The 16725-nt window shown below is 41.5% G+C and overlaps 1 protein-coding gene across 1 annotated transcript in view; it reads right to left on the reverse strand.

The window, feature by feature from the left end:
- Positions 1 to 16725, reverse strand: part of trpm1a (transient receptor potential cation channel, subfamily M, member 1a) — a 29325-nt gene that overhangs the window by 9777 nt on the left and 2823 nt on the right. The window contains exons 2-12 of the mRNA XM_074666478.1: positions 9575 to 9651; positions 8058 to 8250; positions 7753 to 7966; positions 7559 to 7683; positions 6751 to 6922; positions 6273 to 6447; positions 5980 to 6103; positions 3282 to 3354; positions 2013 to 2113; positions 1703 to 1870; positions 327 to 461 (exon numbers count right to left, since the gene is read on the reverse strand). Coding sequence (XP_074522579.1) covers positions 327 to 461; positions 1703 to 1870; positions 2013 to 2113; positions 3282 to 3354; positions 5980 to 6103; positions 6273 to 6447; positions 6751 to 6922; positions 7559 to 7683; positions 7753 to 7966; positions 8058 to 8250; positions 9575 to 9651 — 1557 coding nt within the window. The remainder of the gene's footprint in view (positions 1 to 326; positions 462 to 1702; positions 1871 to 2012; positions 2114 to 3281; positions 3355 to 5979; positions 6104 to 6272; positions 6448 to 6750; positions 6923 to 7558; positions 7684 to 7752; positions 7967 to 8057; positions 8251 to 9574; positions 9652 to 16725) is intronic.

Raw genomic sequence — 16725 nt, forward strand, 5'->3', positions numbered from 1 at the left:
TTATCAGTTTTGCACAGTAAAAAATGTTGCATGTAATAACTCTGCTTTTTACTATCTGTGCACCTATAGATTTGCATGTTGATACATTTTGTGCATTCATTCACACTCTATCAGTCAAGAAGTAAATATATATATATATATATATATATATATATATATATATATATATATATATATATATATATATATATATAGTATATATATATATATACTATATATATACAAGAAAATTCTTTGGTCACCTAAAGCTAAAGCTGTTTCAGGTACAGTACAGGTAAAATATTAATTCTTGACATGTCCAATGAGTCGTGTTTGGTGTTTCTCACCGTGTTGTAAAGCTCCTCCAGTCTAGGGATGGTGAGGAAGTGATGGATGTTTACGCCGTTCTCAATCAGCAGCTTCACAAAGTCCACCCTGTCCAACACCAGGGCGTCCATCATGGCCTGCTCCAGAGAGTTCACCTGTAGAAGCATAATTATCATCATCATCGTAGGTATTATCTCCCAATAACGTGAAGTATGTTTTACATATATTAAGAGACAGACTCATGAGTTTGGTGAGAATCGCTTAAAGTAATCTCTGACAGATGTTTCTTTGTATCACTTAGTCCCTCTGTGTTTGAGGCAGCTTCTCTGTTGTGTGGCGTGCCCCAGGGCTCTGTGCTGGGACCTGTCTTTGGGCATGGTCAATCTGGCAATCCATAGGGTGCTCAAGCTTGCTTCACCTTGTTTGGCCAGTGTGACCGCAAGAGTGCCATGCTTGTGCACAGTTCACTTCATGCACAAGCACACAGATGTAACGAGGATAAGATAGGCTATATATTTGCTGCTTCCGCTCTTCTCAACATATAGAAAAAAATGGTGGTAAAAGGTTCTCACTGGTGTGTTGCTAAGCTCAAGACACTTCCGGTAATGTGGGCAGATTCCAATATCCAGAGTCAGTTGGACTGGATGCACAAAGCCTCTGAGGCCTATGGTCATATTTGTGACCATCTTGAAAGTTATGGCTTCCAAAGAATGACTCAACAGTATCTGGATAAAACAAAGAAGCTTTGCACTCAGCTTGCGAGTGCTGAATGCACTGAGGAAATCTGGCTCCTCAGGGCAAGACAAGGACAAATTTGGGTGATAGGAAGCCACAGTTTAATTTCAGGTGAGTTTCTTCCTCCACCTATTTCTCTTTCCTGTAGGTCCTTCAGTGCCAGAAGTGTGCCCCTAGTGAGACCTCAGGCATGCTAATGATGTCTGGATGATGTCTGCATATTCCTGTCCTAACCTTTTTTCCAGTTCGCCCTCACACAGACTGTTTATGGGAATCTTGTACAACTGTTATACTGATGATATTCAGTTGTGTGTTTCAGAAAACACCGATAAATTGTCTATAAAAACTGTGTATACGTCGACTCCTTTTCTATCTGGTCTGCCAGGGACTACAGATGAAAATCAGCCTTATGGCTAACTCTGGCATGTTTACATGGTTGCTGTGTGTGCTAAACTAGATAGCATACAATTTAGCATTATTGGTGCCTATAAGCTCAAGTTTTAATTTCTGTTTCACAGCTAAACTGTCCAGCTAAAGTATCAAACAAACCTTCAAAAACCTGTATCATGATTCTATAAAGTGTCTATGATATGTTTGGGCTTTTTTTTTAAGTTAGAATCATGAATTCTGATTAATCTGGTCTCTCTCTGCTCTTTCTTACCCAGCTGAGCAGCTCCAGCTTCCTGGGGTCGGTCTCTTCAGGTGGTTCAGGTTTGGTTTTTCCTCCTTTTCCTTTTTTTCCTCTCTGTTTTCCTTTTGCTCCTCCCCCGGCTGGAGCTCGCTGAGGAACTGGACTCTTAGGACGGTCGGAAGTGATGGCACTCACAGGCTGGACAGGGATAAATATAGGGACAGTTACAGTATACAACTGTATCATTAACAAATAAAATCTACACTTCAGCCATTAAAGAAATTTATAACAGTCTAAAATTTTTAAGAAAGCAAAGACATATCTGTGTCATCAAACTCACAGGCCAGTGGAGTCCGTACACAAAGATCTGACTGCGAGCGATGTCCACTCTGTTCCACGCCAGAGCCAGACTCAGCTGATCAGATGCTGAGGCATTTGTACCTGAAACACAAAACAACAAAGACAACACACTTTTATTTAACTTGGAACCCTGCAATCCCTGAATCTGTCCGTAAACTGATCAGAACTTTCTGCTCTGCACCACATCTTCACCAGATTTGCTGAAACAATCTCATCATCACAGAAGGATCAACAAACCTATTCGTTAAATGTAAGCAAAGAAGTTGTTTTATCCTCTCCTCAATTATATCTGACTTTTATTAAGCTTACACTTAAGACAGAAAGGCACCATCCTTTAAGGAACTGTGAGATTATTAGTTTGAAGGGGCTTGCAGTGACACCTTTGCCTGAAGTCGCACATAGCTTGTCGTTAAGACGCGACTCTTAACAAAGTGTGTGTTTGTTTTGTAAATGAATGGAGATCAGATCTTCTTTTTAACTCTTCTTTCTTTGTTCTAGACAACTTTTTACAGGATACAGCATGATGTAAGTTAAGGTAATCATCAACAGTTATGTAGAGCTCCAGTTTGAAACTTGACGACAAGCCCTACCAGCGCTCGTCTACCAAGCAGAGCTAGTGTAACCTCACTCTTCATTTAATGATTGACTCTCAAGTTTTAATAGACCACTGCAGAATAACTGCTGCCTGTGTTTTAGCCTCTACCTTGTGTTTTGGCCTTTAGCCTGTTATTCCCCCCATTTTAGCTTTCCTCTGCTTTGTCCTTATTCCTTTCTCAGCGGAGAAAAACGCAGATCTCTTTTCACACTTTCTCTCTTTTCTACTAAACTTTGTCACATGGTGTGGTGTTTTCATTGAGACTTCAAGATGCTGTAATTTAATCTGTTCTTGTCTGACCTGATTGGGGAGCTGTGGGTTGTGTTCAGGCATACACCTAGAAGTCAGACTTTTTCATTACTGAGAAACTCCTCACGATCTTTTAAATCAAACCAAAAGGCAGTAATTTTGAGCTTGTTAATGGGAGTAGTCTGTTGGTGTTGCTTCTCTTTAGAATAGAGTAAAACAGAATAAAGCTTGAATTAGTGCTTTGATTACCAAAGCTAGTGTGCTAATGCCATGCTAAAATATGGAGTGAACTCAAACATCCCCAAACTGATTTTCTAGAGCGCCCAGGTGGCCAGTCTGCCCTGAACATTTGAATTGCAGATCTATACCAATCTGTGAATAACCAGGAGACGTATCCCTGCCTACCTTTTAGAAGAGCCGTGAGGATGGACATCTCGATGTCCTGCTGTCCCTCTGAGCCCATCCTGAAGACCGTGATCTACAGAAACAACAATATGAACAAAAGGTGCAGTTCACTTCTCTGAAATGGCACTTTCTTTTAACCTGGTTTTCTTAGTTTCTTTGCCCTGGTTTGCAGACGGTATAAAAACAGCCTAAAACAAACTTGAGTGATTTGGAAAAAGGGAAACAAGAAGACAGACCTGGGATAGAGGCCTGGACCTCCTTTAAAATTTCTGGCTGTTCACCTCTGATGGTTCTTTAAAATCCTAAACCGCTCTGTTGAGTGTTAACTGCATGCTCTCTCATCCGTCATGTCACACTGGCTGTGTATCAAGACCTCCTGAAAACTGGAGTCATAGACTGAGGCGTTCTCTGGACTCCCACCTCAATGATGATCCTCCCCTGGTTCATGTTGGGCTGTAAAACTTTAACTCCTGGTCTGGCTCCACTCATTTTGTCAGTTCGTTATTGTAGTCAAGATAAAACCATCTGGTTTGGATGCACTTCGCTTTATTTTAAAAGTTATCCATGCTTTTTGGTAGTTTTTGTGCACAACTTCCTGTTCTGCTCAGTCTGCTTTGAGCAAACTGATGCTTTGGATCTCCTTTGGTTTTGGAGCTAGTCTCTTGTGGAGCTGCAGTTTTTGTACTTCAGGGGATAAATGCACGTGTTATTTTTAAACTCCGAAATATGGGGAACCCCTCTTCTAAAACCTGTCAGTGCTGACTGATTTAACCGTACTTAGTTGATTTAATCCTTGTGCATTTCATCTTGCTTCATTTCTCAGGAGAAACGTAAACCTGCATCGCTTTAATCTGAAAACAAATCATTGAAGTGAATCGACGTGATTTTATTTAAATTTATGGACCGTCCGCTGCAGCTGTTCTCAGGCAGAAACAGAGGATTGTGGGATTAAATAAATGGCTGAGGGTCATAGAACAATCTCCATTAAGCTGTGCTGGTTTGGGTCAAAGGTAAAACCTTTGTCATCATTACATTAATATCTGAACTGCTGAGGTCACAGTAAGCAGGTTTTAGACCAGAGGGGAGAGCCGCACATTTCCCAGGACTTAGAGTCAGAGAGGAGATCAGGTCAGGATAGAGATGTGTTCTCTGTTTATCGTTGTGTGTGTGTAAATGTCTGGCTGCATTACAAGCGTGGTTGTTGACGTGTTAAACTGTGAATTAGGCATATTGTTGGAGGACACCTGCAGAGAGCACGCCAAAAGTCTCAGGAAGTGAAGAGCAACAGGATGTGTTGGATGTAAACAACAAACTTGCAGACACTGAAGGAGTTCACTCTCATACAAACGCTGAGTTTAAGACTGAAAGAGCTTCATCATCGGCATATAGATGATCAGTAACACCACTTAATCAACCCAGACAAAGCAATGGAGAGTATTTTGTCCTCAAGGCTTGCTGTAATTCCCAGTCGCTGCTGTCAACTCTGAGACATCCACTCTGCCTCAACACTGCCCCTATGAGTTATACTGCATGCGGCATCCACGTTTTTAATTTTTTTTCCGTTAATACAAGCAGTTATACAATTCTGATCGACCTGTCACCAAGCAAGGTGTTAAATCATTCTGATTGGTCAATATATGGTCATAGCCTCTGTGATGTCACCCATTTGTTTTTGATTGAGACTTTTGAAGCCTGTCAACAAAGTTTTACTTAACATTGCTTCATTTGAGCTAGGATGCTATAAAAAGGCAGGATTTTATACACGCTGCAAACAGCTACAGGATGCCCATTGGTAAAGTCAGCCATGCCCTCATGAGGACGAAATTTGTCCATTTAATAATTTTGAAGATATGTAAAAATTCACCCCTTGTTCATTGTGTGCTGCTGGAGAAATTACCTATCCAGACTAGAATCATGTTTTGAACCAGACTGTAAACATTTCTGTTTTCTGAATGGGTGTGTATGTGGTTTCTGGAGCTTCTGCAGCCAGCCTCTAGTGGACACTTAAAGAACTGCAGCTTTAAGCACTTCCGCATGGTTTTTATATGTTTTATACTGGAGGTTGTAGCTTGTTCAAAAACCTCAGATGAACTCCAACAACAAAGTGAGCATCAAATGGATCTGCAGAAAAGAGTTAACCTCTGCCTGTTGACACTGCGGCAAAAACGCGACATTAAGTATCTGTTAATGTTCAAAATTGAAACTATCAGACTCTAAACTTAGGACAAGACCTTGTATGCACTTTATATTTCTATGCAAAGTGAGGTTCCTGGTATTTTTAATTCTACTTGCATTTCCTGTTTTTGTAAGACAAAGAGCTGATGATAGAGACAAAAAAGGCATTTCCTCAAGGATTTACCTGCAGACACTACAACCAGTTTTGCAGCTGATGCACTTAATCTGTGTGCAGGAGCAAGTTTTCATTCATGCAACTCATGGCTCCAAAACAACTAAAAGTAAGTTTTACCTCCAGGAGTCTGGGACAACTCCTTCTTCTGTCAATTTATCATCATTTTTGAAACAAGTACATAACAATATAAATACATTTTGAAGTCTGGGTTGGCTGAAGGTGATAGATGGAAGGTGGAAGATGAATCAGGACACACAGATGACAGGACGAGTCGTAAAGGAACGGTTTTATTTTTCAGTGCAGAGGGAAACCAACATGTGCAGATGGACAGGTGACAATGAGTCATACCAGAGCTCTCTTCTTCATGCACTCCATCACCATGAGGTAGATCTGCTGAGCCTGGCTGCGGCTGTAGTTAAAAGTTTTCTGGATCGTGACGAGCAGCTGATCTTTGACACTTTCGCTAACCAACCTGTGCAGAAGAAACAGTAGTCAGGTGACTCTGACTCTGTGTGCTGCACTGCACACAGATGATGATGCAGATGATGTGGTGATTTATAACAGACACAAAAGTAGCTTCAAATGCATCAGAAACTTTAACCTTTAAAGTCCTTCTGTTGAACAATCTGACTCTTCCTCACCCGTCTTCCTCACTGTATCTGTGAGCAAAGGAAAGGATGTCCGAGGCGCGCCCGCTGCCATCACAGACGACCACAGGGACCGGAGGCTCCTCCTTTAGACTGTCTAACACGATGGAGATGACGTTTGGGCCTCCTTCCAGGATCAGACACACCACAGGGACACCTTGACCCAGACCTAGCACACATACACACACACACACACACACACATAGAGGAAACACCGTCATTGTTGGAGACTCCTCTCTCTGTTGAACAATGATAAGCTTCATTCCTCTCATAGTCTGGTTGGCTCCTCTGGTTGTAGTGAGAGGTGACAGCTGAGCCTCCCTTTGCTGTCCCTGCCTTACAGACAGCTCCAGGCATAGGATGACAAAGGGAAACCCACAGGTCACATGAGATGTCAATCTAGTCCTGGATCCTGACACCCTGTCGTAAAGCCACAGGAATAAAAAGGAGGCGGCGGCATCACGTCACTTACGTGTGTTAATCTTCTGCAGAGCAATGTGTTTCTCCAGCTGTCGTCGCAGTCGGACCTCAGCTCCATACTTCCCGTTTGTGCCGTTATCGGCCAGGATGAAGTGAGAGTGGCTGCTGTTCAGGACTGAAAGCTTGCTGAGAGGGTTTGACATGGTCTGGTAGGGCCGGGTCACCTGGAACAAAAACAGGGTCCAATCAGCAATCAGAGGGATGAGGAGTCGGAATGAAGTCTCAGGATGAGGGAATGGAGGGGCAGACTGGTTTAGTCAGTCTGGTTTGGTTACCATCTGCAGGTCCAATCTAGTCTGGTCTGGTCTGGTCTGGTCTGGTGGGGAACAGTCTGGATCTGGATCAGCAACTTGGTCAGGTTAGATGGGTTTGGTTTTGTCTGGTTTTGTCAGTCTTGTAGGTGTTCCTGTCCTGTCTAACTTTGCCCGGTTTGTCAGGTTTAGATCTAGTTTGGTCTACTTTTGTCTGGTCAAGTATTGTAGAATCTGGACCTAGTTTATCAGAATTGGTCTGGATCTTTGGTAGACTTGGTCCAATTTGGTCTTTTCAGGTCTTTTTTTCATGGTCTCTTGGGTCAGTCTGTTTCAGCCTGGTTTGGTTTGCTTCGGTCTTGTTTAGTCTGGTACTGTCTGGATCTGGATCCATGGAGTTGGCACGATCTAGTAGAGTTTGTCTATGTTAGTCTTGCCTGGTTCAGTTTGATCTGGTCTACCTGATTATCTCAGGTTGCTTTTTTCTGGTCTGGCCTGATCTCTTCTGGTCTTGCACAGTGCCATTTGGATTGATCTGGTTCAACTTACATCTCTCCCAATCAGGTCTTCCTTGTTCTCCACGATACCCCACGGGGCAATGCCGATAGCACAGACCTTCCCTCTGGACTTTGAGGAGTGATCTTTGAGGGCGTCCCCAACGTGGCGAATCACTCCTGGAATGAGGGAGGAGGTTTAGGACCTGGGAAATGTATTTTATGATTTCTACACTTTACGCTACTTACCAGTGCTGACTCCTCCGGTGAAGATCCAGGCACCAGTGGTCACGGCGGCTTTGATCAGTCCTTTCCCAAAGACCTGCTTCAGTTTGGGAGGCAGGTCAAAGTTCTGCAGGCCTCCATGGACAGATATCAACAGCGTGGGGAGCTCCAGCTGCCACTCCTTCACCATGAGGTGGAGCAGGTTGTCTGGTTTAGAGTCGTAGGAGACACGGATGTACTGGAGGAGAAAAGAAAGCAGAGATGTTTCTTATTGGTCACTGCAGGGGAAGAAACTGGGAGAACTGTTGCGTGGTGAACTGATGAAGCACCATGGCTTTGTTGGCGAGTCCTCCCCCCTGGAACTCAATGACTCCGTAGGCATCGGTTGGAGAGGTCTGGGTGTGTTTGAGAGGGGTCCATCTCTCTGTGGGCTGGGTCTCCAGCTGAACCAGGGGGGCCCCGTCCTCTTTGGGCGCCTGAGGGACAGAGCCGTGCTGCGCCACCAGCTGGCCACAGCTGCACCTGAACAACCACAGCAGAGCATGTCTTGTAAAAATAATATAGTCAGGGAAACACAGGTAAAGAATCAAACCCATTGCAATCTTTCTTTTCATGCTTGATGCCGACAGATCCCAAAAATGTGATAGAAGACAGAAAAGAGAGTCCTTGCTTTGGTGAAGCTTGCTAGCTTCTTAGGCAGCCTGTTCCTGATAAAGTTTCCAAAGTTTTGGAAACACAAAAACAAAACTTGATAACCATCTGGCGCCAGTTAACATCAACTTTAACCCTGATATTCAGCATGTCTAAGTCTGCTCTTTTTTGTTTAAGGGCTTTTTATGCCTTAAATTAGAGAGGATAGGATAGTGGATTGAGAAGGAAACAGGGTGAGAATAGGGGATACAGGAAACAGGCCACTGGCCAGATTTGAACCCAAGCCATCAGCTCGAGGATGAACCTTATAGGGTGTGACCTAAGCTGCTAAGCCAATTGTGCTCCTACATGTTTAAGGCTTGAAAATTGTAAATTCACAGCAGAACCTATTTTTGTTTATGTAAAGGAGGATCTGTGTGAAGTTGTATTCACACCTAACCGGACAGGCGATGGGAAATATTGTGAAACATCTGAAACACTAATTCCTTCATCTGCTTATTTCTACCAGCTAAAACTTATTTGCTGATCGATGACTATATGCTGCTATCTCTTCAACCTTCCCAGCTCCACAAACCTTTCCCTCTGATTGGCTCATTTTTTCAGCAAGTCTCATTAATATCTCAGGGGAATCTCGTGAGCAAGGTGTTTATTAAGGAGTACCACAAGGTTCAGCTTTGGGCCCACTAGTTATTTGAAATTTACATTAATGGTCTCTATGCTGCTCTATGCTGCTCTATGCTGATGATACTGTCATTTATTGATGTGCATATACAAGTAAGTTAGCATCATTGGCCAATGTAGTCAAGATCAAACTTGTTCCAAACTCCCCTCAGGCCTGGAGTGTTTAGAAACTTAATGGATAACTTGTGTGAATACCTGGGCCAAGATCTCTAGGTCTAAGACACTTTTGATCACTTTTTCCAACAGACTGTAGAAGTTGTGTTAAAATTCCTGCTGCTAAGATGCCCAACAGAAAGGAACTGTTTCTGCTGTTTGATCCTTCCTCTCAAACTCTGACTTTACTCCACAGAACATAATCTGAGCTTGTTAGCATCTAAAAGACGCATCTTAAATTTAGCCCATGTTTTGTGAAGGTTTAACAGGCATCCATTATGTCCCCTCTTTGGCTGCAGGCCTGAGACATTTACTAAACATGAAACAACCATAAAAACCTGATCTGGACTGAGTCCTTTACCTGCTGGTGTCTTTGCTTGGAATGATCTGAACACATTCTCTCTTCTGGAAGGTTTTCTCGATCCATGCTCTCTGAGTCTGCAGACAAACAGAACGACAACATTAGAAAAGAAAACAGTTAAGAACAATGGAGATGGTGGTCTACTCCTGCCTCCATTGGTTGAATTTATTCTAAATATTTGGTTTTTTGAATGTAAGAGTATCATTCAATATCAGAGAACTCCATGCACAAAATGTCTCCATACTGTGTCTCAACAAAGTGAAAGTGCAAAAGCTCTATAAGCTTGGTTAAAGCTTGACGTATCTGTGGAAAATTCCCACATCGCACTCATTTATTTGATTCATCACACAGAGATACCTGTGATAACCATTTGATGAACTATTCCCAGCATAGAATAGTGGCCGCACTGATAAAAATGTTGTTAACAGCATAAACAACTACTTCCACTCTGGTTTAGTACTCAGGTAAATGTGCGTTTTGCGATACAGTGCCCCCTGCAGTTTGGGAACGGAAGCTGTGTGGAGTGTTAGGAAGTATAAAAGCTACCTGCGCCCTCTCGTGCTGATTCTCTCATGCTCATTTTTGTGCATCATGTTCATGCAGCTTTAAGGCTCCCAGCCCTACAAACCACCTTCCATCCCATTGGCCAGGCCTGCACACGCTCAGTCTGAATATCCAGCACTGGTACCTAATATCCATGTTTAAAATAATGAGACAGCTGAATGACCCTTCTTCAAATTTCCCAAATCTTTTCTTTCGATGTAAAATTTTCCTCTAGCACTTGGAAAAATGTGTCAAACAGGAGGATGCACTTTCTGAATCTCAGCGTTCATGTTTAAAATAACCGTCATTAAACTCTGGACGTTAAATTAAGCTGCAGCTCAGACTCAAACTCCACCACGGTCTGAAACACCAAACTGTTCATGTCTGAGTGAATCCAGCTAATCACTGAGAGAGAGGAGCTCTTTGTTTCTTTGTGCATCAAATCCTCTTATTGTGCTTGGCCTAATCCTGCTTCTGCTGCTACACACACACACACACACACACACACACACACACACACACACACACACACACACACACACACACACACACACACACACATAAAGGAGTGCTCTGAAATCTGTGTTTAAATCCACACACCACTAATGACGCTCTGTGTGTGTGTGTAAGTGTGTGTCATGAGTCACTGAAGCACTTTGTGAAATTCGTGCACTCTGCCTGATGGAGGATTAGAGTCACATGAGCTGCACTTTTATTGTCTTTTTCACGTGCATGATGAACCACCCCATCATCATCACCAACATCATCATCTTCACATCCGTCACTTGACTTCCTCTCATCAGGAAATGAATGAGTGAACACCTCATTGATAAATTATCTCTTCAGTTGGACGCATGTTCACGTTCAGTCACGAGGTGCTGCATGTGACAGAAAAGTTTGAGTTTAAAGCAAAAAAAAGTTAAAAGAGTAAAGATCTGCTCTTAAGCAAGGCAGCCTGACAACAAACACATGAACAATGAAATTAAAATCCTGCAGGAGAGGCTGAACTTAGGAGCACAAACATAACAGCAGGACTCAAAATGCCTGGACATACTACAGGCAGAGAATGGAGCGAAAGGGAACAATTCTAAAATGACTGCGAGAGGAGATAAAAGTCACAAGTTCTACATAAAAATTAATTTATTTGTTGGAAATTTTGCAAATGAGTGTGTCAGAATAAGAGACATTGCTGCAGATATGACAGCAGAAAAGCAAACGTTGGAGATGGGATGATGCTAATGGAGAAGAAAGATGCAGGATTACTACAATTGCTGTCTGAAAATAAAACAATGCATCATTAAAAAGTTAGGCTCAGAAAAATAAATGAAATCAACCCTCAGGATCCCAAACCCACAGGCAGAGTCCAAACAGCATTTATCTTTAAATAACAGAAATTCTAAAACTATTTGTCCAATACAAAAACTTAAAAGGTATACTTAAAAGGTATAGTTCACAGATTCTAAAGTTTCATAGGGTACCTGAATATATCACGTGATGTCAGCAACACGTCTAAACAGACCACAGAAGATGGGAGAATTTCACCAGCATTGCTTTGATTGTTAAGTCTTCTTTAAAAACTTGCAGAAAAACAATCATAGGCTGTAGCTAAATTATGTAAAAAACAAAAATTCTACACTCATTCTCACTTTCAGTAAGCCCTGAATGTTGGACATACACCCTGCATTCACACTTCAAAAATCCTTTGAATTTTGCTCCCCGTGGTATCACGGGGAGCAGGCGTAAAACTTCTGCTCAGAGTCTCTCAGCACTCTGTCTCGTTATTGATAGAAACTGCTTTGCAGATTGAAATGACGCCTCCGACATGTAGACTGTAAACTGTGTAAATAGTTGTGACAGTATTGACTGTATATAGTTTATAGGGAGTAAAAAGCTTGTAATACTTAATGAAATCCGCTTTTGTTTGTTCTCACTCCTATAAAAGTATGTAAATAGTAATATTTTTTTCTACTTTTCTATACTTCTTATATTCTTTATATTTCTTCAAATTTTTAATTTTATATTCTATTATCATACATATTATCTGTGTTCCTTAGGCCTGAGGGTATCTGAGAATGAGTCGTATACACTAATTCCTTATTTGCTTAATTTTTTTAAGAGATAAGAGATAAAATAAGAGAAATATTTATTTATTTGTATGTTTTACAGCTTTTAACTTTTGTAATGTTGCATAAATAAATGAGTTATATCAGCCTGAATTTAAAGAGGTGCAGGACTTCACTTCCACAGATTTTGCAGGACAAGGAGGCTGTGGAAGAGATGTTGGTGCAAAATGAAAAGTGCAAAAGAAGATAGAGCATGGATTAACCCTTCTTTGGCCCTTTCCTGTAGAACAAACCACCAACCTAAGGTCTATCTCTGCTTTTAAAACTAAACTCAAAAGCTTTACATCCTCCTGAGTCTGAGCCTGGAAATATGACAACAAATGCGGTTTACTGCAAGTGCACCAGCGATTACTGTCTTTAGAAATAGAACTGCTGCTTTGCAATGGTAGAAACTCTTCAGTAGTGTTTGAGAATAAATGCACTTGTTGTCAAACACTGCTACCAAAATCCTTAACATTTTGGTAGAAGAGTTACTTCTGTTAAAGACATAGATCGAAATTTCATAGGAGAAAAAATATTTCAGTCATCACACATAAAAACAAAAATGTCACAACAACAGATTAATAAATCATTGTAATAAAGCACATTGTATAGAAATGTGTGCTTGAAAAGAAATTTGACAGTGTTATAAAAAGTTTATGAGTAAGAAATGTTGCAGGAGTGTAAATATTATATGAGTAAGAGCAACACAAACTGTTGAAGGAGTAGGTATACTGCAGTCACGACAAAAACTGCTGGAAAAGAAAAAAAAAGAAAGAAAGAAAAAACCCAGGAGGAAAAAAACTTAGTGCGAGGGTTTCCTGTCTGCTTCGAATATTTTTAGAGAAGATGACCAAACACATAGATCTTTTGTTCATTTTTTTGTCCTGACTCCTTCTCACATGATCTCTGCATCACATAGCAAAACTTTTCAGTGGACAAAGAAGTCTTTTTTTTTTTCTCAGAAATTAAAGAGAAAGAACATTTTTTTGGGAGGGCAGTTCAACCAACATCCTTTACATTAACTGCCTCTAAATGAAGTTGAGGAAATTAGATTCCAGAAATGATATGATCTTGAGTTTTAGTCCTGTTTTCTGAAAGTTTTCAGAAATTCTGAATTCAAATGAGGAAACTAAAACATCCAACAAACCTCTGAGAAGCTTCATGTCCAGGATCATCAGTCTGTGAGGACGTCTGGTCCTGAAGCTGTAGCGCCTTTTGTCTTGACTTCAACTTCCATAAGTCTTCATCTTCAAACCTGGACCGTTTGGCTCCTGAAAGCTAGAGCAGGCCCAGCACAGCTTTGAGAGGACCCTGTAGCTCTTTGAGGACCAGGACCTTCCAGCTCTCTGAGGCTCTCTGTGCCTCGTCCTGCAGCCTCAGTAGATAAGTCAGGAGTTGACTTTATGCAGCTGAGCGGGTTCATATGACGAGCATGTGAGGCAGCAGGGCTCTTTGTTGGAGCCAGTCTCATGACTTGGGTCCGAGGTAATCCTTCTGGGAGTCTCATGACCCGTCGAGCTCCAACAGAAGAGCGTTTTCTTCCAAGGCTCGACAAATCTGCTTTGAGAAATCTGCACAAACATCTCAGAGCTGGACGTTTTCCTCATTAACATAAGAGCGTGTCCAACTTTTCAGACTTTTGTTTTCCCCTTATTTTAATTTCTCCTGCAATGCTTTTCACAGAAAAAAAAAAACAGAACAATCAGATCCACAGTCCAAGATTTGCCAAATCTGAGTGAGTCCACATGACCTTAGCAGGAAAACCAGGTAGAATGAAGAGAAAGTCCAGATTTTACTGCACATATATTTTATTTTAAGATATGATCAAGCATCTTTGAGTTTTTCCAACGGAGATGATTAACCACTGAATGGTTTTTGCAAGTTTTTGATTTCACATCACAAACACATCAAAGACTTGTTCAAAGAGAGCCAAAACAAAGCTGCATGAAAAAACTTCAGGATGTCACACCAACTTAAAAGGAAGGTGGATTTGAAGCAAACATCTGAAACTCCAAGAGACCAAATATGACATGTCTGCCTCGCAGCGCGGCAGCAAAGTCTGCAGAGGCTTGGTCACCTCTTGAGACATCTAAAGCGTCTGGTGCTTTGACCTCAGTGCCTTAACTGATGTGTGTTGGTGCAGTTAAGAAAACTTTAATAGATGATTCAAGAAAACTTTAACTGGATCTTGACAGGAAGCCAGAGAAGAGAGGATGTGGTTATTGTCTCCTCCCGGTAAAAGTGCAGTTGGATTTTGAATCCAGCTGAAAGGAAGTGCTCTCAGGAGTCTGGCTGCAGGTATTCGGCAAGAAAAATACATACATGACCGTAAAAAAAAATCCAGTTTGAGATGTGCAATTGCTCAAAAGTTAAACTTTTTTTTTTCTTTTTCCTTTTTGTCATGGAACACCTGAAGTGGCCCCCTTATGACAAGACTGGATGAACATAGCTTGAGCTTGACACCCCTGCTCTACAGTGTACTTCTACATCAATGTGTCAGTGTCAAATTGCAGTACTCTTCCGAAACACATGATGGCAGTGTGTCAGCATGCTCATCAGAACTTTACTGCTAACTTTTCAAAAAGCGATTTCAAAGAATATTTTGTTAAACTGAAGCTGAAACGTGTAGAAATTTATCATTCAGCAGCTATTGTGCCTCAAATACAACAGATACGGCTGCAGTCTGGCTATACTCTGTTGAAAGTCAACTGCGTTCATCAACTCACACAGGCTGCTTGTTCAGAATAGACTGTATAAAACATGGACGTAGTCTCCCCTGCATCACCTGTCTGTTTCTAAAACGGAAAATGAAGCACATCAGCTATAGCGGCCATATTGGTAGTGGCAAGGGCTTCGCTTTCAGCTATAGGGCACCAGTCAGTCACGTGACCTGAGCTGTGCCTCTGGTTGGGCGAGCTTGTGATCTTAATTTCCTCTGAACTGCAGAGTTAGAAAAAAAATCACCGCCTGTACACTGTGTGCGGATAGTGAAATTAACAACTAAGACAGGAGACATGTTTTTAACCAGGCTGTAAATATGTTTATTTCTGCTTTGAAAACAGCTTTTTTTTGGCTTGGTGTGGCTTCCAGGGCCAGCCTCAGGTGGACACTCGAGAAACAGCAGATTTTAGCACTTCCACATTGTCATATTCTTAGACCGTTAGCTGCATGACAGACAGCCGAGAAGTTCCCGTACTTTCCACTCCATTGATAAGCCTCTCTTCATTCACGGCTGTAACACCTCAAACCTGCTGACTCCTGGTCTGGTTTGAAATGCAAACAGGATCAGGTTTTACTGATCCGACCCGTACCAAACTGTACTGATCCATACCGGACCACTTGGTGGGAACAGGGCGATAGAGTCACTTTCAAGGAGCTTCTCTACTTCCTCACTCTCAGGCAAGGGGCAGCCACTGGATATTGTCTAGTTCGGCATATCCAGCCTTTTGTGTTCATTTCTCTCTGTCTTTTCCTGCTTTTAATCAGCTCCCTTCTCAACCGTTTCTGTAGCATGGTATTTGGCAGCTTTTCTTTAAGATGATAGACCTGCTAACTGCACTGACTATGAAGGTTATGGTGTTAACAACGAAGCATTCCCAATAGACTACCCACTAAACGGCAAGCTGCAAACACTGATAAAACCCCTGTCCACAATATTGGTATGGAGCAACAATGTGGCAAGTAGGCCTGGGATGATATGGTAGTCTCGGGATTCGATTCTATTGTGATTTTTGGGGTGCCGATTAAAATTGCGATTCTTCAATGTATAGGATTTGTGCGATTTTTTTGTTTGCTCTTTTAACACCAGACCATGTGAGAAAAGTTAAATGATTATAATGTCTACAGACTATATCAGGAGCCAAAATTTCTCATAAAATGCACATTACATGAGTCAGAGAGAAACATTTCACCCTCTGCTGAAGAAAAGTGGTAACTTTTATACAAAGACAGAAATGAAGAATTTGAATTAGGAAAAAAAATAATAATAACAAAGAATCCTGATTTTGATATTGCTGAACCAAAAATCCTGATATATAGATTATTGTATTTTTCTCCCACCCCTAGTGGCAAGTTTGACTAAAGGCTAAAACAATTTGTCACCTTTTGCATAGAACAGCATATGTTTTTTGACCGAGGTGGGGGATTTTTTTCCATCAGAGATACAAACTTCCTCAGCAAAGTATCCCCCAGATGGCCTGAAGCACCAATGCACCACCACAACAGTGAATGTGATGGTATTCCAAGAGTTTGATTTTCACCACCATGTGCAAACCAAAGCTGGACCAAAACGTTTTCACTTTGTAAAACAGTCAGGAGCTAAAACAGAAGGAGCAAAGTCGCCTTTATCCATAAAACTAGATAAACCAGAGCATCATCAGCATAAAGGAGAGTCAAAATCACCAAAACTAACAATTCAGCACTACTTTTTTTTCTGCTAATGTTTCAAAATTAGTAATGATTCCCATCTCCAAATGATGTTTATGAACACTTGTTGGAGTGTGT

This window comes from Halichoeres trimaculatus, unplaced genomic scaffold (assembly GCF_033239565.1).
Source record: "Halichoeres trimaculatus isolate MK-OKI-2021-1 unplaced genomic scaffold, fHalTri1.1 fHalTri1_scaffold_3, whole genome shotgun sequence".
NCBI lineage: Eukaryota > Metazoa > Chordata > Actinopteri > Labriformes > Labridae > Halichoeres > Halichoeres trimaculatus.